The sequence below is a fragment of the Elgaria multicarinata genome, chromosome 14, assembly GCF_023053635.1.
Source record: "Elgaria multicarinata webbii isolate HBS135686 ecotype San Diego chromosome 14, rElgMul1.1.pri, whole genome shotgun sequence".
NCBI lineage: Eukaryota > Metazoa > Chordata > Lepidosauria > Squamata > Anguidae > Elgaria > Elgaria multicarinata.
The window spans coordinates 25,701,451-25,726,124 of NC_086184.1; the positions used below are offsets into that span (position 1 = coordinate 25,701,451).

A 24,674-nucleotide genomic window follows, 5' to 3' on the forward strand; every position below is an offset into this window, starting at 1 on the left:
GGTTCGCCATTGCCTTCCCCAGTCGCAGTTACCTTTCCCCCAGCTAGCTGGGTCCTCATTTTACTGACCTTGGAAGGATGGAAGGCTGAGTCGACCTGAGCCGGCTGCCTGAGAACCAGCTTCCGCTGGGATCGAACTCAGGCCGTGGGGAGAGTTTCGACTGCAGAAACTGCCACTTACCACTCTGCGCCACACGAGGCCCTTAAGATAAACCAGACAAAACAAATAGGAAGAAGTCTGCATATTCCTTTTAGCTATCTTTTGTTTGGGACTAGCAATTATATACTAGTTTCTAGTTAGTGGAGCAACACCGCATACTTATCCAAATTCAGATGAATCCAGGATAGGTATGGAACAAGGTCCAGCCCAGATGCTTCCGTGTGTTTTACGTGGAATGATAGATTCCCATGAGAAAGGATACAGTTCTCATCTCCATCAGAGTTCTTCGGAGGGCCGGGCATGTTGAGAAGGACAAGTCTGGCATCGTGGGACCGGTTTACAATGACTTCATTCAGTTTCACAGCAGTGTGCATCCTTCGGACATTTGACTGGTTGCTGCAGAAAGGTCACATTCACACATGCTGTTAGAAGTTAGCATTTGCAAGATCAGAGTACCAATGAAAACTATCACTGCACTATAACGATTGGCCATGGTGGCACAGGTGATGGAAGCTGTGTAGTCCAACATCTGGGGGGCACCAGGTTGGGAGTGCCATGAGGCATGTTACAGAACTTTTGCTCCCCTTCTCCAAGTGGGGTGTGTGTGTGTGTGTGTGTGTGTGAGTGCGCCGTGTGCACCTATAATAATTATAAAATTCAATGGTTCCACCTTTGTGTTCTGAATTCAGGTTTGCCTGATATTAGTGCAATCACACATATGCAATTTTTTTTCAAAATGTGAATTTCCTCACTTTCCGTTGCAATGTGAAATGTCCCATTCCTCCATATACCCTGAGCTCTACATAGTGGTCAGAGTTATCAAGCATGCTGCATACTTCCTGGTCATTATTTTGGGGGGAAACCTGGATTGATCCTATTTCTGTAATGTCATCCCTCAATTTCATATAAAAGAAACCCTAACCCCCCCCCCCCCCGCACACTCCCACAAAATGCTTGTAGGATTATCCACATATTTGAAATTTTCTCCCCAGAGCTGCCACCACCTATGGGGAAACTTCTCTTTCGCTGGGGAATCTCACAGAGTTTTTTATTTTTATTTTTTAACAAGTCTTTATATTTCAGGGCCTAAGGAACTCCCTGCCCCCATAATAACTCAGACAAACTGACCTTTTTGCCATTGCAACCAATTCCCTTAGAATACTTTAAAACCACCTAGTTTGGTTAGGCGTTAGGTGGGCACCACCGCTAGAGACAAAATGAACTATTAAATTAACTTCTTAAAGGGATTATTTTGTACATACAGGAATACTAATATTTCCTTTGGGGATTTCCAAAGAATGACACTTCTGAAGGACTCAAGAAGACACTGCTGCTACTACAAGCCTCTTCATGACTTCTTTTAACTCAGGGCCAAATTCCGTAAGCTTCCACCACAGCCAAATGCACTCATAACCAGGTCCTGCTCATGGGACCTTCCACAGCACCTCCTATTGTATTTCTGGCTGGGTGGGGGATTTATCTGGGTTTTAATGCCTGCTTGTGTAACCTTCTTCTCGTAAGATCTTAGGGCAGCCTCCTGGCAAAACACGGCCTCTCTTCCCTACTCTTGATCTTCACCGGCTGTGTATGGCTATCCCAAAGATAAGGAGCAGCTTAACATCCAGACCCTGGCTGTTCATTTTCTCCTAATCCCTCCATAACTCCTCGCCCACCACGTTTTAAAACTTGACTTGCCACAATTGCAAGAAAAGAACACCACCAACAACTCACTTTTTGGAGGCTGCCGTACCCCCTTCCCCAACCCTAGCCTTCTTTTCTCTCTTCCTAGCCTTGCTTTTTCTCTCCCACCCACCCTTTTAACTTGCGGTTTCGCTTCACTCCCGAACAGCTACAAGGGGAGAAACAGGTTCTCGGGATGCTTAAAACACTTTATTTCAGAGCCCGACGCATTTCGGCCTGTGTTCTTCCAAAGGCCTTCCACAGGGGGCTGATAAGAGATGTCTGCAGAAACACTCCTAGCAAAGGCGATCGTCCCCTTTGATAATCGATGGCGACTGATCGAATACTCCACCTTTGCTAGGAGTATTTCTGCAGACATCTATCAGCCCCTGAGGAAGGCTTTTGAAAGAACATAGGCTGAAATGCATCGAGCTTTGAAATAAAGTATTTTAAGCATCCTGAGAACCTGTTTCTCCCCATTTTTTCTGTCCTGACCGGGATGCTCTCCTTTTGTTCCCCCCACCCTCTCCACTTCCATCGCTAGCCTCGCTATTTGTTCCCCCGTACCTCTTTACTTCACCCTTTCTCCTTCCTCCTAGCCTCGTTCTTTCTCTACCCCCCTTGGCTTGCCATTTCTCCACACAGCCCTCCCAGCCTCTACCCTCACGATTTCTCTTTCCACTACCACATCTTGACCAGTCAGCTCCCGCCCTCGGTGGCAGCCATTACGTGATTGGCCACATCCTCCATGGAAGTGGTGGCGCCCACAGCAGTTTCTCAAATCCCCAAACGTGCCCACAGCTCCAAAAACGTTGGGGATCCCTGGTCCATTCTGTCCTGACTAGCAGGGTTGCCCGAAGGTTTTCACACAGGAATCTTTTCTTAGCCCCACCTGGAGATGGCAGAGGCTGAACCTGAAACCTTTGGCCTTTCCTTCATAGGGACAAACAGGGTTCGAAACACAAAAAAGTGGTGTGTGTGTGTGTGTGTGTGTGTCTGACTTTTAACACAATAGAAGTATGGAAAAGGGGCAGTGGAACACCTTCATCCATACCACCCCTCTCTCCAAATACTCCCTGCCCCTGCTGAAGTCACTTCTTTGGCTGAAGAGAAAAACACTTGGGAGTGAGAAGCTGGCCCAGGGGTGGGGGAAGGTTTCTCCATGCCCCCTCCTTGCACCCTCTTTTTCTTAACTGTGAAAATCAGACACCAAACCCCAGACTTCTTTTTCTGTTTGGTTGAAGCTATTGTTTAAATGCACGAAACTGCCACCCTCCAATCTAGATGGGCGTAAGAAGGGAAGATACGGTACGATTATTAAATACGGTTAAAGACGATTAAACTTACAGATTCTCCCATTCGCTGGCAGCATGGAAAGAAACCGTAACGATAAAAGTTAACATGAAGATTCTCCAAACAACAACAACAATAAATAATAAAAAAATCGGTAATACGAGTGAGACCTGCAGCAAAATGTTGCAGCATGTTCAGAAGTCCACTCCATTCTTTCTTCCCCCACACCTCCAATTTTTGTTTCACTTCCCCAAAAGCCCATCCGCATTCTGTTGGCACTGAGCATACTCAATCCTCCTATGGCTGTTTTGGGTTTTTTCCTACCTTGTGTCCACCCCACCCATCCCGCAAAAAACCTTTGTTGTACTTCAGTAAACCTCGGAGTTTTAAGCACCGAAGAGGGTTTTCAGTGTGGCCCATGCATATACTGAATTAGTTTTTCCCCACCTCCCCCAAATCCTCCTCCCACTACCCTTCTGCTCAGCTGTGGATGATGGGAGAATGTGATTTATAGCGCATGAGTAAGGCCATTCACACACACTGCCCCCACCCCACCAAGGCAACTGTGCTCTTTCCTAGTCCTTTGAACAGTTGAGTGGGAGCACGATTCGGGGTGAAGTGGGGAAAATCTGGCCCTGGCAGCTTGGGCACAACACTGAAAGCCTCCATATAGACTGCATGTGGTTAACCCATATGTGGCCAGTGTGCCACGGGATACTCACACGTGGTATATATGAAAAGAAGGGTAGGATTTTTTAGTTTAGCCCCCAAACCCTTGAAAAACGCGAAGGACACTCTTTGGTGCTTACGGTTTAATACTGATGAGCTCTCTGAAGTTCTCCATGGCGCTGTTCCGGATCCGTTTCTCGGAGTCGTACTTGTCCTTCGTCCACGTCATCTGGATCTTTTCTGGCACGGCTTCCCCCTCGTCTTCCTCATCAGAGTAGAGGCTCTCTAACCTGATGATCGAATGTCTGTCCTTCACCAGCTGGGCCTGAAAGAACACAGTTCGGGCCTGGCACTTTTATTATTTGTGGCGTCTTTCTTAACTTCTGTTCTTTGAAGGCTATGGAGGGGACATGATTTGGCTAACATTAAGAGGAACTCAGGGGATGAGGCTTGTGATTTCATTAAGGACTCTTTACCTTCCTTCCCATATTTTGAGCTGTGCTGCGGCCAATTTCGGTAGTCTGATTCCATTCTGGGTTTCAGTCAGAACCAGCCAGAACTTTAGAGGAACTATCCACGGGGCTGAACCCTAGCCCCAAAATGGATTCTGCAACCTGAATGGCTCCTTTAGAGTCTTGGCTGGTTTTGACTAACATGGAACCAGTCCCACCAAAATCAGAGCCACCAGCCTCCGCTGTCTGTGGCCATGAAATGCCACATACATTAATAGCTCACTGCAGTCCTAAGACCCGCAAGCAGGACACGATGCAACAGCACCCTCCCGCCCACTGCCTCTGGAACTGGAATACTGTATCTGGCTGCTTAATTGTGCTTTTGGCCTTTGCTTGTATCTTGACCACTCCTGCTCTTAGCCTGATCCGACACTTTGCGCTTGACCATTTGAAAGCTTTCTTGCTTCACCTTTTGGACTGCCTGTAATTTGCCCAAACACCGGGTCTGATCCAGGCATAGGAAAAAGGAAAGGAACCTCTCATGGAAGCACTGAGTCATTACTGACTCTTGGAGGGACGCCAGCTTTCGCTGACGTTTTCTTGGCAGGCCTTATAGCGGGGTGGTTTGCCGTTGCCTTCCCTGGCCGTTATTACCTTTCCCCCAGCTAACTGGGTACTCATTTTACCGACCTCGGGAGGATGGAAGGCTGAGTCGACCCGAGCCGGCTGCCTGAAACCAGCTTCCTCTGGGATCAAACTCAGGCCATGGGGAGAGTTTCAGCTGCAGAAACTGCTGCTTTACCGCTCTGCGCCACACGAGGCTTGTAATCCAGCCATAACAGCACACTAATTAGTCTGCTACATCCTCCCCACATTCCCATCTTCTGACTGTCACTAAACGCAAACTCACGGCTTCAACATCAGGCCGCTTTCTTCGTCTCACCCTTCCCTGCAACTTTGTTTAACGTTTAGCCTGATGAAGAATTCTGCCCAACCTTGAAGCCTGCTTACTATTTTGTGGTGTTTTGGCCGGCCTCATAAAGCTACTACCCTAACACAGATTTTGAAATGTTGCGTTATATGCCATGGAGCTACCTTTACTTTTTTGTGTTGATTTTGTTAAATCGTGTTCCTTGGAACTGATCCTCAAATTAGAAATGGCCATTTCCCAGAATAGTGCTTCAATGAACTTTGTGAACAAGGCAACTAAGAGACCAAATGGCAGAACAGGTCTCTGCCCATTTATAAAGACAACCTTAGATGCAGCTTTTAGGGATGATTAATTGCTTTGTTGGATCTATCCCTAGTCCTGCTTAGAAGGGACCTACTGAAATCAATGATTCAACTCTAAGCATCATAACTAGATCCAACCCATTGACTAGGAACAGAGCAAATTTACTAGCATTTCCATCATAACCTAAAGCCCAAAACAACTTGGGACCAGGATACCTGAGAGAGCACCTTCTCCCTTACCAACCTGCCCAGTAAGGTCATGCTCCTGGATGTGCCACATGGACCTTTGTGCCGTCTGGAGTCCACCAAGAGAAGAGCCTTGAGTGTGGTGGCCCCTTCTCTTTGGAGCTCCCTGCCCCTGGAGGTCAGGCAGGTGCCAATATACTACGGCACTTCCGGTGCCTCCTGAAAACAACTCTGTTGCAGGAAGCTTTCCTCAACTGACCAGCCACTGTTTTTATTGATCCTTTGTTTGAATTTGGAACAGTTTTAATTTGCTGTATTTAATCTTATTTCTCTCTCTCCCCCCCTCCCCCCGGTTTCATTCCTATGTGCTCTGCTGTGGAATCTATTTTAGATATGGAGTGGTATACAAATATTGTAAATAAATAAATAAATAAATAAAATAAAATAAAATCCTGATTCAAAGCAACTCATCTCTGCAATGGCCTAGAGCCAACGTACCTCTCTTTCTCTTTCCGTTTTGGTCAATCTCATCTGCCTCAGCATCTGGGATCTCTGCTCCATCATCAGAGTCCGCTCATAAGTGTACGCCGAAATGTCACTGTTTTGCTAGAGAAAACAAGACCGTCTTGGAAGACCAACACACAAAGACCAACACGGACTTCTGCAAATCAGCCTTCCTCAACATGGTGGCCTCCAGATACATTGTACTACAAGACCCATCATGCTGGTTGAGGGTGACAGAAGCTGTAGTCCACGAGGGAAGACTATCCCAAATCTTTGTCTAGTCCAAAACAAGATACAGATCATTACCATTTCCACCACTTCTACTTCAGCCTCTATCCGGAGGTGGTAGAGGAAGGTTGCCAAGTCTTTCTTCATTTGGATGCTGTTGTCATCCATCTGGGCTACGGTGAAAATTCGCATTTTGCACTTTCGCCAAACCTGTGGAGGAAAAATGTAAGTTTGCCTTCTCAATTATTTCAAACCTCCCTACGATGCCTGGGTGAGCAGGAGTTGGCAGTCCTTAGTACCCCCTGAATTGGGAGGCTGCGTGTGTTAATTTTTTTAAAAAGAAGGCATTCATAGTGGTACAAAAGGCAAATTAAGCGTGTTTGCAAGCTAAATTTGTCCCTTTTAGCATTAGGTAGCACTACGGAGACTATGAACTTTAAAAAGAAGTTATTTTTCAGGACCCTATGGAGTGTATCTGAACCTCCTGCAGTAGCTGATCCCTGTGATAGATGTACAATGCAGCACAAACCATTTTTAAAAGGTTTATTTTAACTTTTCTGCATATTAAGTTAAATATATCTGACATATTTTGTCCATGTGTGTGCATGGGTGCGTGGGTACATGGGAGTCTATCTAGGCATGTGTGTGTATGTATATTAGTGTGAATAAGAACATAAGAAGAGCCCTGCTGAATCAGACCAAGAGTCCATCTAGTCCAGCACTCTGTTCACACAGTGGCCAAACAGCTGTTGACAGAAGACCCACAAGCAGGACATGTGTGCAACAGCACCCTCCCACCCATGTTCCCCAGCAACTGGTGTACATAGGCATAGTGCCTCTGATACAGGAGGTAGTACATAGCTTGAGGGCTAGTAGCCATTGATAGCCTTCTCCTCCAGGAATTTAGCCATCCCCCCCACCTTTAAAGCCACCCAAAGTGGTGGCCATCGCTACACCTTGTAGTAGTGAATTCCATAGTTTGACTAGGTGCCGTGTGAAGAAGTCCTTCCTTTCACTCTGTCCTGAATCTCCGATCAATGTGCTTCATGGGGTGACTCCAGAATTTGAGAATGCCTCCACTTCTCAAAATACTAAAAGAGGGCGAGGTAACGCAAAGAATTCAAAATCTGATAGGTGTCAACATTTGCCTGTGTACTGGCTCTGCCAATCAGAGCAGAGCGCCAGCTGCTTTGAGTTAACCTAATTTCAGTTACTGCTGCTGAGATTACTCTCTGAGCGCTGTGCTGGTTCTACTCTTCTGCTGTCGCTATTCGCTTTGAATTGATTTTTGCTATATTTTATTCCATCCTAGGCATGGATTGCTTGCTATTATTCTCTGGTTCCTGTCAAACAGACCCCTCTCAGAGCAGATATGCTCTCTTCTATCTAGCATTGATGTTTTATTTACTGCTCAGGTAGCAAAATTTGCCTTGGCAGACAGGAAAATAGGTGCCAAATCTCAACGGGCTTGGCAGGGGGTGGGGAGATGTTTCTGTTCAATATTCTTCAAATACTTGAAAGGCTGTCACACAGAGGAGGGCCAGGATCTCTTCTCGATCCTCCCAGAGTGCAGGACACGGAATAACGGGCTCAAGCTACAGGAAGCCAGATTTTGGCTGGACATCGGGAAAACCCTCCTGACTGTTAGAGCAGTGTGACAATGGAACCATTTACCTAGGGAGGTTGTGGGCTCTCCCACACTCGATCCTCCCAGAGTGCAGGACATGGAATAATGGGCTCAAGTTAAAGGAAGGCAGATTCCGGCTGGACATCAGGAAAAATGTCCTGATTGTTAGAGCAGTACGACAATGGAACCACTTACCTAGGGAGGTTGTGGGCTATCCCACACTAGAGGCCTTCAAGAGGCAGCTGGACAGCCATCTGTCAAGTATGCTTTAGGGTGGATTCCTGCATTGAGCAGGGGGTTGGACTCAATGGCCTTATAGGCCCCTTCCAACTCTACTATTCTATGATTCCATGTAGGCATGTATATGTAAATAAGTGGCTGTACTGTTTTCTTGGCCTTTTTTGTTTTCATGTATATTGTGGCAGCCTATAGCTCCAAACAATGAAGTTACAACTACTACTACAATAACGTAAGAAGAGCCCTGCTGGATCAGACCAAGGGTCGATCTAGTCCAACCGGCTCACCCATGGGAAACTCGCAAGCAGAACACAAGAGCAACAGCTTCCTCCCAATGGTTGTGTGCTCTCTCAAGTATTAGAGGCAGTAAGCCTGTGTGCACCAGTTGCTGGGGAACATGGGTGGGAGGGTGCTGTTGCACCATGTCCTGCTTGTTCATCCTTAGCCAATGGCTGGTTGGCCACTGTGTGAACAGAGTGCTGGACTGGATAGACCCTTGGTCTGCTCCAGCATCAGGGCACTTCTGATATTCTCTTTCAGGGATTTCTCTAGCCCCCAGTATCAGAGGCAGTAAGCCAATACAGACCAGTTGCTGGGGAGCATGGGCAGTAGGATGCTATCGCACCCATGTCCTGCTTATGGGTTCCTGGTCGACAGCTGGTTGGAGTGAATGGAGTGCTGGACTAGATGGACCTGTGGTCTGATCCAGCAGGTCTCTCATGTTCTTAAAGCAATCCAATGCAGGGGTTGTGGTGAAAAGGGAACGTATTTACATATGTGGTGGGATTGTATACATGTGCAAAAGTTATGGAAGATGGTGTTTTATGAGATTGAACAGATTGTGGGATTTAAAGTAGAAGTTACACCAAGGATTGCATTACTCTCACTGCATGATGATCTTAAATGTAATAAAGAAATGAAAGAATTGATAACGAACCTGCTGACAACTGCGAGGTTGATAGTAACTAGGAATTGGAAAATTACAGGAGATTATTGTATTGAAGAATGGTATAAAGAAGTGTGGGACATTGCTATAAACGATAAATTGACATGTAATATAAAAATGAAAAGAGGCATAGTAAAAACGAATGATTTTGAGAGTATATGGAAAAAGTTCCTGGAGTTTGTATTTTCTAAAGGAAGGGGGGTTCCACCAACAGATGAAACTATGAGTTTTTGGAAACAAGAATGAGATCCCGAGGTGGGGGGAGCACTGTTATGTTTATTATATTATGTTTAATAGGTTAACATCGAATATATGATAGTAAGGTATTATAATGTCTTTGTATTAAGTGATTTTGATTTGTGTTTGTTGTTTCAATAATAAAAATATATATAAAAAAAAGAAGAAAAGCAATCCAATGCTATATTTTTTGAGCTCCTTAAATATTCTTTTAGAAAGCGTATGGGTTTTTTAAAAGCTTGTAGATTGATTCTGCCTGAGTCAATCAATCAATGTGATAAATACACGATAATAAGCTAGTGTTCCATGCCATAGATTAACGCATGCAAGCAGTGGGGACGGCCCATCTAGCTAGCTCCTGGCACTCTTACTTTATGCTGTCTGAGTAGGAAAGGAAGCAGCATCAACATGCCTCCATCATGCACAATCCACCAGATGTCGATGTTCCCTTCGTTGTAACGCTCGTGGTTGCCAGGATAGAAGGACACATTTTTGGGCACTAGCAAGGCGAGGTGGGCTGCAGTTGTGCAACGCACAGTGTCTGGGGGCAAAAAAGAAGAAAGGCATTGCATATTCAGCAAAGCGTGAAATCTGAAATCTGGCTACACGGCATCATGATGTAGTCATGGCTAATATAGGATCCCTGATAGTTTGGGATTACTTGAAGATGACTGAAACTGGGGGCCGGGGTGGGCACCAAACCTATATAGCAGAGAGTGGCTATGAACCGTAGCAAACAGCCGAGAGACAGAGAGAGGAAGAATCACGGTTTTTTCCAGCCCCACTCCCAACATTCTGGACCACATTCAACTAGTGTTTAACTCAAGTAATCAAAAGATGATGAACGCTGGGGTGGGCAACCTGTGGCCATCTAAAGGTTGTTGGATCGCAACACCCATCAGCTCTGGCCAATGGTGAGGGATGATGGGTGTTCATTTCCAACATTTGGAGAGCCACAAGTTTGCCCACTCCTGATTTAACCTATTTCACACGGGCAATGCTCTTAATCAGGGAGGAGACGTAGCTCAGTTGGAGATCAGATGCATTGCATACAGAAAGTCCCAGATCTTCAGGTAACGTTGGGAAAGACCCTGTCTGAGACCCTGAAGAGCAGGTGATTAGCAGCACAGACAACACTGTGCTAGAGGGGGATTAATAGTCTGACTCGATATATGGCAGCTTTTCATGATCCTGAAACTGTACTTTAAAAATCTCACCTATAAGTTATCGTATGTTTCATGCAAAGGAACAAATGTTTGAGGGCAAACACAAACGTCCCCCTCTGTAAGGCTTAATTCAATGCACACAGTATCTCAGTATTGTTCTTACACATGGTTCCATGGCCCTGGCACTGCATGATGATTCATGATCATTCATGATCATTCATGATGATGCAGAGTGGGGGAATGGAGAAGTACATCAATATGATATAATAATATAGGATAAGTTCACATCTCAGCAATACTACAAATGAGAAGGATCTTGGAATTGTTGTAGATCGCAAGCTGAATATGAGCCAACAGTGTGATGAGGCTGCAAAAAAAGCAAATGCTATTTTGGGCTGCATTAATAGAAGTATAGCTTCCAAATCACGGGAGGTACTGGTTCCTCTCTATTCGGCCCTGCTTAGGCCTCATCTAGAGTATTGCGTTCAGTTCTGGGCTCCACACTTCAAGAAGGATGCAGACAAGTTGGAGCGTGTTCAGAGGAGGGCAACCAGGATGATCAGGGGTCTGGAAACAAAGCCCTATGAAGAGAGACTGAAAGAACTGGGCATGTTTAGACTGGAGAAGAGAACATTGAGGGGAGACATGGTAGCACTCTTCAAATACTTAAAAGGTTGTCACACAGAGGAGGGCCAGGATCTCTTCTCGATCCTCCCAGAGCGCAGGACATGGAATAATGGGCTCAAGTTAAAGGAAGCCAGATTCCAGCAGTACATCAGGAAAAACTTCCTGACTGTTAGAGCAGTACGACAATGGAATTAGTTACCTAGGGAGGTGGTGGGCTCTCCCACACTAGAGGCCTTCAAGAGGCAGCTGGACAACCATCTGTCAGGGATGCTTTAGGGTGGATTCCTGCATTGAGCAGGGGGTTGGACTCGATGGCCTTGTACGCCCCTTCCAACTCTGCTATTCTATGATTCTATGATGTTACAGAGGAAAAAGGATGAATCAACACAGGGCTGCTGTTTTCAGCGGCAGCCTTGTGTTGTTGGCAATATGCAGCCCTGCCCTACATCCACCTTTCCAGTATAAAGAATCGTGTTTACAGCATGTGTCAAGTGTACAAGCAAGGATGCTGACCCACATCCTTAGAACTTGCCTATAAATGTCTTCCAGGCTCTTGGATCTTCACTCTGCCTCCAGCCGTACGGCCAGCCCAGCACCACAGTGTTATGTTTCATGCCCCCCAATCCGCACGACTGTATCAAGTGAGCGATGCCATCTCGGACTTTATTAGCGACGACGACTTGGCAAAATCCTTTCACCTTCTCGATTTCAATCATGTTCTTGATGGTCTGGAAGACAAACCAATGGGATCAAGTTGTCTCCACTTAGAGAAGTCAACCCTTGTGGGCCAATAATACTAAAAACATTTAAAAATGCAGAAAGACTTCTCCATTTGCAAGCTTTTGATTCATTTTGTTCCCAACAGGGATGGTTAGTGCAGAGACTCCCAACAAATGGATTTTTGGAAAATAAATTACCATCTATTTTGGCAACAATAGCTTAGCCAGAGGAGGCTACATTTATCATGCACAGAATGCAGAATAAAGACAGAAACGTACAGGCTAATCAACTGTGTGTGCTATGCTCATAACATTAACAAAGACCAGGGGGTGCCCTGAAATGTTAAAAAGACTGCGTGGAATAATAAGTTGATTTATTTATTTATTTTTAAACATTTGTACTGCCCAACAGCCGAGGCTCTCCAGGCAGTTAACAATTAAAAAGATGGTATACAAACATTAAGATTTAAAACTTTAAAAATGTCATATAAAACCAGAATAAGTTATAGCCCACAGAAAGCTTGTTTAAAAAGATACGTTTTCAGGAGGCATTTGAAGCATGTTACATTTTCCGCCTCCCGAACCTCAAAAGGGAGGGTTTTCCAGAGGGTGGGTGCCACTACAGAGAAGGCCCTGCCACCTCCTATGTAGCAGCACCCACCCTCTAGAAGTTTAGGGCATGGTGCCTCTTACATCGGTTGCAATATTTTTCAGCTGCTGACTCCTTTGATAGCTGCACAACAGAAAAGTAAGTTCAGAGAATGCAGTTTCTCCTGTTATAGGACCGTTGTGATCGACACAGTGCAAACTCTTAAAGGCATGAATGAGCATAGCCTTTCTAGTTCAACTGAAAATGCTTTCCAGATTCAGAATTCAAAAGACTGGCCTCAGCTAGCTCAACGGGCTACTAAAAAGGAAGCATGAATATCCTTGCAGAATCTAAGAGCATTTGATTAATTTTCTTCACTGCTTACCACCACCATCCCAGCGTTTTTTATTATTATAGCAAGCTCCTTCTTCCTTTAATTGTTATATGAGAAAAGCAGATATCCAGCATAATGTCACTTTTCTCAGCGTACAGATGACTGGTAAACTTAATTCTAGTAGGCTGCAGTGCAGGAAAAGAGAGGGAAAAGCAGCCCTGCTGAAAGACTTTTTCCTTCTCTTCCCTCCTCATTACTTTTCCTTGTGTGTTGTGTCCTTTTTTTTTTTTTTTTTTTGGTAAATATTTTAGGTAGGGGCTGTCTTGTTTAACTGATGATATTTAAACCACTTTGGGAGGCTTTTGAGCCAAGGAGAGGCATAAAAAGACTTTCAAATAAAGTTCCTCTTGGGAAGATGCAGTATTAAAAGGCAGAGGATGCCTTTTAGTATTGTTTGTTTATTTGTTGTTTCAACCATCATGGTCATATCAACTTTACAGATACAATACGGGTAAGCACACAAAAACTCTACAATGCAAAGAAGTAGAATACAAAAAGATACTAAAAAGGTTTTCATTAGAAGGTGCCCACAACTATGTAAAAGTTCATTTTAATACAAGGAATTAAAACAAAAGACACTAAGAATTTACATTAAAAGGGCCACAAATGCATAAAAGTTAATACTACTGATATGTTAAAACTTCATGTTAAATTTTATCAGCTAGAGGTAAAACACTGGGCCAGATAGTTGCTAAATTCATGGGCTCTGAAGCAGAACGTATTCATTATCTGCTCTAGCAGCTACACCTCCCTATGTCAGCTACCAACGGCCATCTTAAAATTAGAATGAGAACCGTATCTACTAATCCCGTAAGACATTTTGCTAAACTGCTGTCTAGGATTAGTCATAGTACCTGGATTGCCTTCATTATAGCCATAACCACAGTTAGATATTTAGGATTTTATTATTTTACTTGTATTTTAGCAATGAACTGTTGCTTTATGCATGAAGCATATATGTTTTATTATTTCTAGGTGTATGTTTGATATACTGTGTTATGACTTGTGGTTACAACAATAAACTACTACTACTGCCTTGCGTTCTATTTTTTTTAATTTATTTTTTTAAAAAGCCAGGTTTCTAGTCCTTATGGCTGCAGAGGAAGTGCAGGGGTCATGCCTGCTGACATGGGAGCAGGAGGAACCAATGTCCATTCCCAACACATAACCAGTATAATTGGGATAAATTATGCAATACAAAAGAATATAAATATAAATTTATGCAGTATGAATTTTGCCAAATAACAGAAATGGGGCAAAATGTGCCCAACCTGAATGATTTATGCAATTTATATATTTTTTTATTTATTATGGGGATTCATTCCCCACTTTTCATCAATTAGACTCCCAAGGCGGCTTAAAAAATTCAAAAATACAATAGATTATTTTTTTAAAAAAAAACCCATACAAAAATACACTCAAATACTATAAGAGTAGCATAAATATGAACACATGCACACACACAAAATCCCCCACCAGTCAAAACAAAGCAGGTTAATTTGAATTAAACGGCCTGTGAAAATACAAAGGTCTCCACACTACTAAAATGACTTCAAAGTAGGCGCCAGGGAGGCCCCCTAACATTTGGGGACTTGCAGCTACGAGCCAGAACTCTTTGATTAGAGGCAGTTCAGCAGAACCCACAGAAGAGAAAAGGGCTCCAGAGAATATTCAAAATATAAGAATATAAGAGCGTCTTCTCCCTTACCAACCTGCCCGGTCACTGAGGTCATCCGAGGGCCTGCTCCTGGTGGTTCCACATAGATCCATCCTCCGATTGGAATCCACCAGGGGAAGAGCCTTCAGCGTGGTGGCCCCCCTCCTGTGGAATTCCCTGCCTCTGGAGGTCAGGCAGGCACCAACCTTTTACTCCTTTAGGCACCTCCTGAAAACATCTTTATTCCAAGAAGCCTTTCCTTAATATGCAGCCTTGAATCTCTGTTTTTGCTTCTTTTAAATTTTGTTTTAACTGTTTTATTCTGTTTTTATTTTCATTTTATTTTGTACACCACTACTACATTTTTCAATGGGGAGCGGTATATAAATATTCTAAATAAATAAATAAACAAATAAATAAGAATAAGGCTTCCACCGTCAGCTCCTGAAGGAGTATTTCTAATCTGAAACGTCGAGCATTCCAGACGCAGACAAGAACTATTAAAGGTTTTAATCATTTTTAACGGCACCAGAGCTAGTCTCTCAATCCGCGCCATGCTGGAGAAAGGCCTCCGATGAACAAAGACCCCAAGTCGTAAAGGGCTTTAAAGATCAAGATCAGGACTTTGCAACGAGGATGTAAATTATGGGTGGGCAACACGCTCCCCCCCCCACAGCCTTTTTTGCATCACCCTGCCGTGGGCTAGTGAGAATAGCCCAAAGTATTGGTTTGCTGCCGAAATTCGCGCGGTGGCAAACAGGCTAATTTATCACACAAAAGGAGGCCCCTTTCCTACTGTCAAATTTCAGCAGCAACCCCCCCCCCCCGCCCACACACTTGTTGCTTTTAAAAGAGGCTATTTCTCCCCCACTGCTACCACAATGGCTGTCGAAAGAAACCTCAGGGAATTGGTTGGAATCTGCTATTGTCATGCGCAATGTGGATAGGGAGAGAGTTTTCTCCTTCTCTCATAAAACTAGAACCTGATGGGGTCATATCCCATGAAGCTGATTCGGAGGAGATTCAGGACAGATAAAAGGAAGGACTTCTTCACACAGCGCATAGTTAAATGATGGAATTCACTATCACAAGATGGCCACCACTTTGGATGGCTTTAAAAGGAAGTTGGATAAATTCCTAGAGGAGAAGGCTATCAAGGGCTACTAGCCCTGGTGGCTATAAGCTACCTCCAGTATCCGAGGCAGTAAGCCTGTGTGCACCAGTTGCTGGGGAACATGGGCAGGAGGGTGCTGTTGCATCATGTCCTGCTTTGTTGGTCCCTGGTCAACAGCTGGTTGGCCACTGTATGAACAGAGTGCTGGACTAGATGGACCCTCGGTCTGATCCAGCATGGCCCTTCTTATGTTTTTAATCAGATGGTGGGGGAGGATTCTGGCCAAAGATTCCTCAGCAATAAAGGTTTCCAAAAAGGGGCTCCATGCAAATGCAGGGCCTACACATGTGATGCACAGAAACCATGAGCAGGAGTTTTAATTGTATTTTATTTAGTGAGAGAGACACAGAGCCTCTGCTAAATGCTTGAACAAACCAATAAATGTTGCACTTGTTTGTTGTGTAGTCTTTAGTTCAACTGAAACTCTTGAGAACATCTCCGAAAGCGCCTTATTGATTAGAATGGGATTTGTTTGTGTGTCAGAAAGCCCTTTTGGATGGAGGCCTCAAGCAACTTGGTTCTGCTCCTTAGAAAGTCTTTTGCCAGTTCTTTTGCCAAATGCTCCATCAAACAGAAAACTTCACATCTCGCTCCCGCCACACCAACCTGTTCAGCAGCCTGGGCTTCTCCGTAACTCTCCAAAAAGTTGCCTTGTATCGCCGTCCCGATGATGGTCAACCCTTTGCCAGCTTTCAGCTGGGAAGCGAACGTCAGCAGCCGCGGGTATTTCACATGCAAATCTTCATCCAGTTTCAGAAGCACCAGCAGCTGTGGCCTGAAGAGAGAGAAAAAGGAGGCATTTGGCAGCTGGACCGAGCTCCCTTTGACAATCATCAGTGTGAATATTAAGCAGCTCTAAGGTATATTTGACGGCTTTAGAATCTGCTCTGGAAGTCTTGGAGAATTCTTTTCACCAACTGACTTTCATGTTTTCAATTGGCTTTCATTGGGAGCCCAGCTCATCAGGATTCGGTTCACGCAGGCAGTTGTTCACAACTAAATTCAATGCAAGCAGGTTGAAGGTCCAGTTTTTGTGTCCCAAAACTACCCTCTGGACCTTAAAGGCCTGTGTACGTGTGTGGGGTATGTGTATGTAGCTAACCAGCATTATTTTACTCAAAATAAGCAACATCTGCATGAACACAGCAAAATCAAACACAAACAGATTGAAGGTTTTGTTTTTATATCCCAAAACCCTACCCTCTGGACCTTAAAAGGTCAGTATTTGTATGTGTGTATTCGTGGGGCCATTCAGGCAACATAGTGACCCACGCTCAGTGGTTGCGTGAGAGTTGTCGTTGGGTTTCTGAATGGTTTGATAGCATGTTGTTCTGGACGTCCGCAGGGTGGCTTGTTAAGCATGCAGTGTGGCTGGTTAACGACCCTGAACAACCCAACAATAAACCATGGGTTCTCAAGGCGGCTTCTTCAAGAAAATAATCTACAGGGTTAACAAGCAACCCTGCAGATGTTCAGACAACAGGCTAACCCAGGTTTCAACAAACAACCCACAGTTCAACAATAGCCTACATTTAATCACTGAATGTGGGTTAGCGTGTTGTCTGTGTGCGTGCACACAGCTATTCAGCGTTATTCTATTCAAACAGAATAATTAGAGCCAGTGTTGTGTAGTGGCTAAGGTGTTGGACTGGGAGTCGGGAGATCCAGGTTCTATATATTTTTAAAAGAAGCAAAATGCAAAGTTGACCATGGCTGGTCATCAAGGGAAGGCTTCCTGGAACAACAATGGTTTCAGGAGGCGCCAAAAGGGATACAAAGTTGGCGCCTGCCTGACCTCCAGAGGCAGGGAATTCCATAGGAGGGGGGCCACCACGCTGAAGGCCCTTCCCCTGGTGGACTCCAATTGGAAGGTAAGTCTATGTGGAACCACCAGGAGTATGCTCTTGGATTACCTCAGTGACCAGGCAGGTTGATAGGGGAATCATAGAATAGCAGAGTTGGAAGGGGCCTACAAGGCCATCGAGTCCAACTGAGAAAAGGTGCTCTCTCAGGTTTAAGGTGTCGTCTGAACAGGGCCATTGATTGATTGCATTTATATCCTGCCTTTTTCCTTAAGGAACCCAAGGTGGTGTACATAACCCTCTTCCTGTCCATTTTATGCTCACAATAACAACAACCCTGTGAGGTAGGGTTGGGCTGAGAGTTTGTGCCTGGCTCAAAGTCACCCAGTGGGTTTTCATGGCTGACTGCGGACTCGAACCTGGAACTCCCGAGTAACACTCTAGCCACTACACCACATTCGTTCTGGTCGCCCTAAGCCCACTTCCCAACCACATCAATACTCAACCTCCCAGCTTGGTTTGTATTTTGAAGAAGCGTCTCAACAGAATTCCCTCTCCCGTCCATGATTTTAAAGCATTTAAGGAGACCTGCATCAAAGTGTTTGCAAATTCAGTATCCTTTCAGCTTTTCCATGCACACACGGTGTCTGAGAAAACAAGTCTCCGTTTCGTAAACTGACGTAAAATAAGTCACCTCCAGTTCTTGGTGTGGGGGGGCCCTTCCTCCAGTCTCAGCAAAGCGTATCGGGCGGCGCTTAATGACAGACCCCGGATTCCATCACCCCACTCCTTCTCTGCCCTGAAAAGCAGAATTTCAAAACAGGGCCAGTTTAGGGCACATTTAGTTAGATGATTTAATGCTGCGTAATACAAACGGGCTTCTATGGCTTGATACTTTATCCAGTACATATCCCACTCTTCCTTTGGAAGAACAGTAAAGTTCCCAGAAGTTCTCCCCATTCAAGCAACATCATCAGATACTTCCAGAGTATTCAGTGGCTGATGCGCTTCCAAAGTAAACAATTCAGTGATTCGTTTCATTTCATGTCTTACATTTCTATACCGCCCCATAGCCCAAGCTCTCTGGGCAGTTCAGAAAAGTTATAAACCATTGAAACACATTATACAAAGTACAAAGGGAAAGACATTTACATACGTCCATGCAGACAACAAAACAATTTGTTAAACCATCAGCCAAAGATGATCCAAGACCTAATTTAAAACTCATTGAATGCTGCCGAATGGCTGAGAGAAGAGGCAGTTTTAACCTGGTACCAAAAAGATAACTATGTTGGCACCAGGCAGGCCTTGTCAGGGAGATCATTCCGGAACTGGGGGGCACCACAGAGAAGGCCCTCTCTTGTTGCGATTAAATGAGAGCCTTAAGTTTAGAATCTCAGAGTGGGAAGGGACCTCAGAGGTCATCTAGATCAACTCCCTGCCAATGCAAGAGATCCATTCTACCGCATCACTGATTGGTGGCCATCCAGGCTCAGCTTAAAGATCTCTAATGAAGAATCCTCTACCTCCTGAGGCTGTCTGTTCCACCGTTGAACATGTCAGGAAGTTCTTCCAATTTGAACTCATTGGTTTAGGTCCAACTGTTGGAGCAACAGAAGACGAATCTGCTCTGCCATCGGTATGAGAGCCCTTAAATTATTTGAAGATGGCTACTGTACCACTTCTTAATTGTCTCTTCTCCAAAATTCCTTGGGAAGATCCAGGGAAGTTACTCTTAAAATGACATTTCTGCATTCCATGCCCCACAACACCAGGTTATTTTAATTGGAAGTGACTTACCCTTGATATTCAATGTACTTATAAATCATGCCTGCGATGACCATTGCCACTAACGCGTAATACCAGGAGGAGATGAACATCAGTGCAAGGCAGATACTCATCCCTAAAAAGGACAAGGCCCTGGAGGAAACAAAACTCAAATGTCACCACATACTTAGGACTGGTTTCACATGTGCACGAGGAACATTCCTTGGGGGCTTAATGCTTGATGAATGTGTGAACAGATTCCTGCAGGAAGTATTTTGTCAGAGAGGATATAGAAATCCTTGCCTGAGGTGGCTCATTCACACAGGCAGGACATTGACCCGATGATACAGACATCATCATGCAACGGACGTGCTTCTATCAATCAGGCTGGAGAGGCATGAAAGGCTAACAGCCCCTTTTCTAACAATTTGGGGGGCTGTTCATTGTAACCCACACTCAGTGGCTGAGTATGGGTTAACTTGAACTGTGGGTTGTTGGTTGAACTGTAGGTTAGTGTGTTGTCTGAATGCAGCACATTTTCCGCAGGGTGGGTTAATGTGTTGTCTGAACACAGTGAGTGTGGGTTAGCATGTTGCATCAACGGCCCCTTAGCCTCCGATTCCTCTGGCCCTTCCTTGACCATTAGGCAACCAATGATCATGTGGACAAGATTTAAGGCAGGGTTGGGCAACCTTTTCATCCTGGAGGCCACATGAGGTGTTGACGGGCTCACTGGGGATGTGCACACATGCTCTCAATCCCCCTCTTCCCTCATACACATTCCAATCCAGATCACTGCATGGAGCGCAAGACAATAGACTCAATCTAACCCCATCAATTATGAGCAAGATCGCTGGGATGGGGGTGAGATGAAAGCCTCCCCCCAGCTCTTGCGATATCGTTCCAGATTGCTAGGAGGAGGAGGAGGAGGAAGGTACACCAGTTGCTGGGGAACATGGGTGGGAGAGTGCTGTTGCACTCATGCCCTGCTTGTGGGTCTCCTGTGGGCAGCTGGTTGTCCACTGTGTGAACAGAATGCTGGACTAGATGGACCCTTGGTCAGATCCAGCAGGGCTTCTCTTATGTTAAGGTGTGTGGGGATGACTCTACCCAGATGACTTTTCTGCCTGGCAGGATCGGGCTCCCGACAGCCTGCTGATGCTGGGAAAGAGGGTGCATGAAGAGAATCATCCCCACACACCCTCGTTCCCAGAACCACAGGCGTCTCTTTGCTGAGCAATTGGGAGCTCAAGGGACCGTGAAAGCAGGCAAGCAGAGATGCACTCTCTTCACACACTCTTTTTCTCAACTGCATTAGTCTCCTAACACGACTCAACTGTTTGGCAAGTTATAGCCCGATAGCACTGGGGAAGAGGGTGGTTGGGACAGTGCTGAGCAGCCGTGGCAGGCCGTGCAGGCAGCATCCAAGGGCCAGAAATAGCCCACTTGCCGCAGTTTTAAAGCAGCTCCTCACTTATTTATTCTTTTAAAAAAACTTACCAGTGGTAGTACTTAAACCTGGGTCGCCAGTTTGGTGTTCTTAGGAGTGTTTGCACGGCACAGGCCAAGTTGACAAACAGGTAGCACATCAAGAAAAACCTAGTTTTGGGGTGCGAGGGGAGGAGAAAAAGAAGGAGAAACATCATTCGCCGGTGGACATTTGCAGGAATCAGGGCAAGGCCCATAGAGATCGGAACTCACAATCCGAAGTCAAGGAAGGAGAGCTACTGTGAGGAAATGGCTCATGGAAGGGGGGTTAGATCTACAGCACAGGCTCAAATTGATTTAAATTGTAATTAATTTAATGGATTGGGGAGGCAGGGGGAGACATCTTCATCACAGAATTGTCAGCCCTTTCACCAAACTACAATTCCCAAGATTCTCTGGGGGGAGAAGTGGTGACACTTAGTGATGTAACGCTGACATAAATCTGCAGGATAAACAGACGTTAGGGTTTGGATGAGGGTATAGACAGGCTCAAATCTCCAGTAGGGTATGGAGTTCTCTGGGTGGCCTTGAACAAGTCTCTCTCACATGCACAAATGCGCATGCGCGCACACACACCAAGGTTCAAGTTATGCTTTTGTTCTTTGGAGAACGGGAACAGTACAAAGGAATGGGAATGGTTGATATACCAGCTGCAAAGCCATCTGGACAGAGATAGCTTGGTGATAGTTGTCCGTGCTCCCAAAACCACCTGGTTGGATTACTACAAAGTGTTGTATATTGGGCTACACTTGATGACAGTTTGGAAATTTCAGTTAGCTCAAAAGAGGGCTGCTTGGCTACTGACTGGGACTGGCTGATATGATCATGCAGTGCCACCAGGGCTTCACCAGCTGCACTGGCTTCTGGGCCGTTTCCAATGCAAAGTGTTGGAGTTGACCCTTAAAGCCCTAAACAGCTTGGGACCGGAGTACCTAAAGGAACGTCTCCTCATGCATGCATCTGCTTGGACTCTTAGGCCATGTTCAGAGGCCCTCGTCCAGGTGCCCCCACTGAAGGAAGCTAGATGAGTGGCTACAAGAGACAGGGCCTCCTCAGTGGTGACACCCCACTTGTGGAACAAACTCCCCAAAGAGGTTTTCCTGATGCCTACGTTCTTATCTTTTGGGCGCCAGGCAAACCTCTCTTCTCCCAGGCATTTTAGAGACCTAGTTCTAGATTTTGATGGCTTTTTTTATTATCATCAATTACTGGGCTCTTTGTTACGTTGCATTGTATTTTATTCTTTAAAATATTTGCATTGCATTTTACATTTTTACTGTTTGTATGGCATTTTAGTCTTTTGAATCTGTTTGCAATATGCCCAGAGAACATTGGTTATTCACCAGCTAAATATAATAAATCAATCAATATTAAATAATACACACAGACACAGGGGCATGGCTAGGCGCGAGGCATGGAGGGGAATAATCTTGCGATATGATGATTGTGAGATTCTCCCCCTCACTGTACACACGGTGAGCGACATCCCAGGAAGAAGAGGACCACTTGTGCACCACTTTTCCCCCTGGAAATGAGCACAGGAGTGCTCATGCGCAAAAGTGTTGCTGTTGGATTTTTTTTTAAAGAAACTCCTGCTCCCCCCACCCCCACCGGGCACTGAGCTCCCGAGGAGCTCCGCGCCGCATGCCCGGTTACTCGCGAGGAGGGACAAAAACGCTGGACTGAGCAACATCATGTCAAATTTGGTTCAAAGACTGCCGCTGCAGCATTTGCTGTCTCCTACCTGTGAACACGGCCAAAACTCTTTGTTTAACCAGCACTAGGCAGTGCTGAAAGCTCACTTTCTACAAAAGCACAGAAAATGTACAGCTGCCATCCTGCTTATGTAGCAACCGTTTGTGGTTTCTCAAGCTGTGTAACCCTGAGTTTCTTCAGAATTTCATTGGGGCAAGTTGGACAAGTTTCCCTGAAAGAAGCTAGTCCACCGTTACTGATCTTCCCCTGTAGTTCACTGCCACAGGACAGTGTTGTGTGTGCTCTGGAGCATTTCCCAGAATCCTCTGCAGTGTACTGAGTTTCCTTGGCAGACAAATCAGTGCGAAAAGTAGTGTTGAGGTGAAATCCCCTCACGCCCATTTCACAGCCCTGTTGGTACAGATGGGGAATTCCGCTTTTTTTTGGGGGTGGGTGGGCATGTTTCAGAGCAATGGGAAGGAAGCATAAAACTCCCTGGTACTCCTGTGGCTCTGTGGCCAGCTGCCATTTTTAATTTCCCAGAATGCCTCCAGAACTATGCTAGTTGATAGTGTGGCATCATGGTAAGCCACCCGCCCCCTGCCACACGTGAAAAAGAGGGTGACACTGTTTAATCTTTCTTTGGTGGACACCCCACCACCACATACACACACTAAATTTGGGCCATGCTTTCAAATGTTCAGCTCAACTCTAGTGGAAAGGGCTCCCTGGGGGTACAAAGTCTGAATACCACGGATGTGCTTTGAAAGGAGGACAGGGCTCCTGTATCTTTAACAGTGGCATAGAAAAGGGAATTTCAGCAGGTGTCGTTTGTATGCACGTCGCACCTGGTGAAATGTCCTCTTCATCACAACAGTTAAAGCTGCAGGAGCTATACTGCAGCTAAACTGTGACCAGATTTGCAAGTGCCCTGCCCTCTTTTAAATCTGGTCAGTTTAGCTGCAGTATAGCTGCAGTATAGTTTTAACTGTTGTGATGAAGAGGGAATTTCACCAGGTTCTCCATATATACAAATGACACCTGATGAAATTCCCTTTTCTATGCCACTGTTAAAGATACAGGAGCCCTGTCCTCCTTTTCACATGGTCACCCTAACATTACAAAACCCACAGTTCTTAAGACAGTAACATTCCGAACACTCACATAGAAAGGATCGGGGCCACCATGTCAAGGGAGGCGATCAGGATGCCGAGTTCTGCAATCAGCGCGGTTAACAGAAGAGCCCACGTGGGCTCGCCATTGGCCTTCCCGTGCCCAAACACCTGCAAAAGGAGATTGAGGAGCAGAATCAGCCTGCGTTGCATCATGTCATGGTTAACCGCTGAGCGGAGTTTAAGGAAACAGCTAAAATGGGTGGTGGGAAATAGCAGAAACTGCTGCCCTTTAAGGGCCTGCCCTCGTGCAGGATGAAAGAGGCAGAGAGGCAGGCATTGTGGGGCATCTCTGACCTCCTGACTTACACACAGATGTCGTAAGTAAAGCTGAATGCCCGAAAAGGACTTGAGCCATACAAGGAGCCACGCACTGCGTTTTGTGCCACATTTCCCACCGTTCTGTATGTAGTCCAAACTGTGCTCTTTCCGGTGCCAAGTGAAAACCTTTTTATTTTCCCAGGCGTTTCAGTCTTTTAGTCCAGTTCTTCTAAATTGGCTTTTGTGTTTTAAATCTCTGCATGGCCGCTAGGTTTTATTCTGCTCCCTACTTTTCTTTTATACTGTAGTTCTAAACTTTTATTTTTTTTATAATGTATTTTATGTGTTTTGTGGTTTTAATTGTTGCAAACTCCCCTGACCCCCACCGGAGAGCTTCGGCTGTTGGGTGGTACAGAAATGTCATTAATCTAGGGTGACCCTATGAAAAGGAGGACAGGGCTCCTGTATCTTTAACAGTTGCATAGCAAAGGGGATTTCAGCAGGTGTCATTTGTATGCATGCAGCACCTGGTGGAATTCCCTCTTCATCACAAAAGTTAAAGTGCAGGAGCTATACTAGAGTGACCAGATTTTAAAAAAGGCAGGGCACCTGCAGCTTGAAATGTTGTGATGAAGAGGAAATTTAACCAGGATCTCCATATATACAAATGACACCTGCTGAAATTCCCTTTTCAATACAACTGTTAAAGATA

General features: G+C 45.2%; 1 protein-coding gene across 1 annotated transcript in view; it reads right to left on the reverse strand.

Annotated features, from left to right (window-relative positions):
- SLC12A4 (solute carrier family 12 member 4) overlaps positions 1 to 24,674 on the reverse strand; it is a 94,955-nt gene that overhangs the window by 2,005 nt on the left and 68,276 nt on the right. Inside the window, exons 13-23 of the mRNA XM_063141425.1 lie at positions 23,694 to 23,812; positions 20,847 to 20,945; positions 19,380 to 19,499; positions 18,274 to 18,378; positions 16,384 to 16,552; positions 11,777 to 11,972; positions 9,823 to 9,992; positions 6,483 to 6,614; positions 6,171 to 6,278; positions 3,942 to 4,126; positions 422 to 555 (exon numbers count right to left, since the gene is read on the reverse strand). Coding sequence (XP_062997495.1) covers positions 422 to 555; positions 3,942 to 4,126; positions 6,171 to 6,278; positions 6,483 to 6,614; positions 9,823 to 9,992; positions 11,777 to 11,972; positions 16,384 to 16,552; positions 18,274 to 18,378; positions 19,380 to 19,499; positions 20,847 to 20,945; positions 23,694 to 23,812 — 1,537 coding nt within the window. The remainder of the gene's footprint in view (positions 1 to 421; positions 556 to 3,941; positions 4,127 to 6,170; positions 6,279 to 6,482; positions 6,615 to 9,822; positions 9,993 to 11,776; positions 11,973 to 16,383; positions 16,553 to 18,273; positions 18,379 to 19,379; positions 19,500 to 20,846; positions 20,946 to 23,693; positions 23,813 to 24,674) is intronic.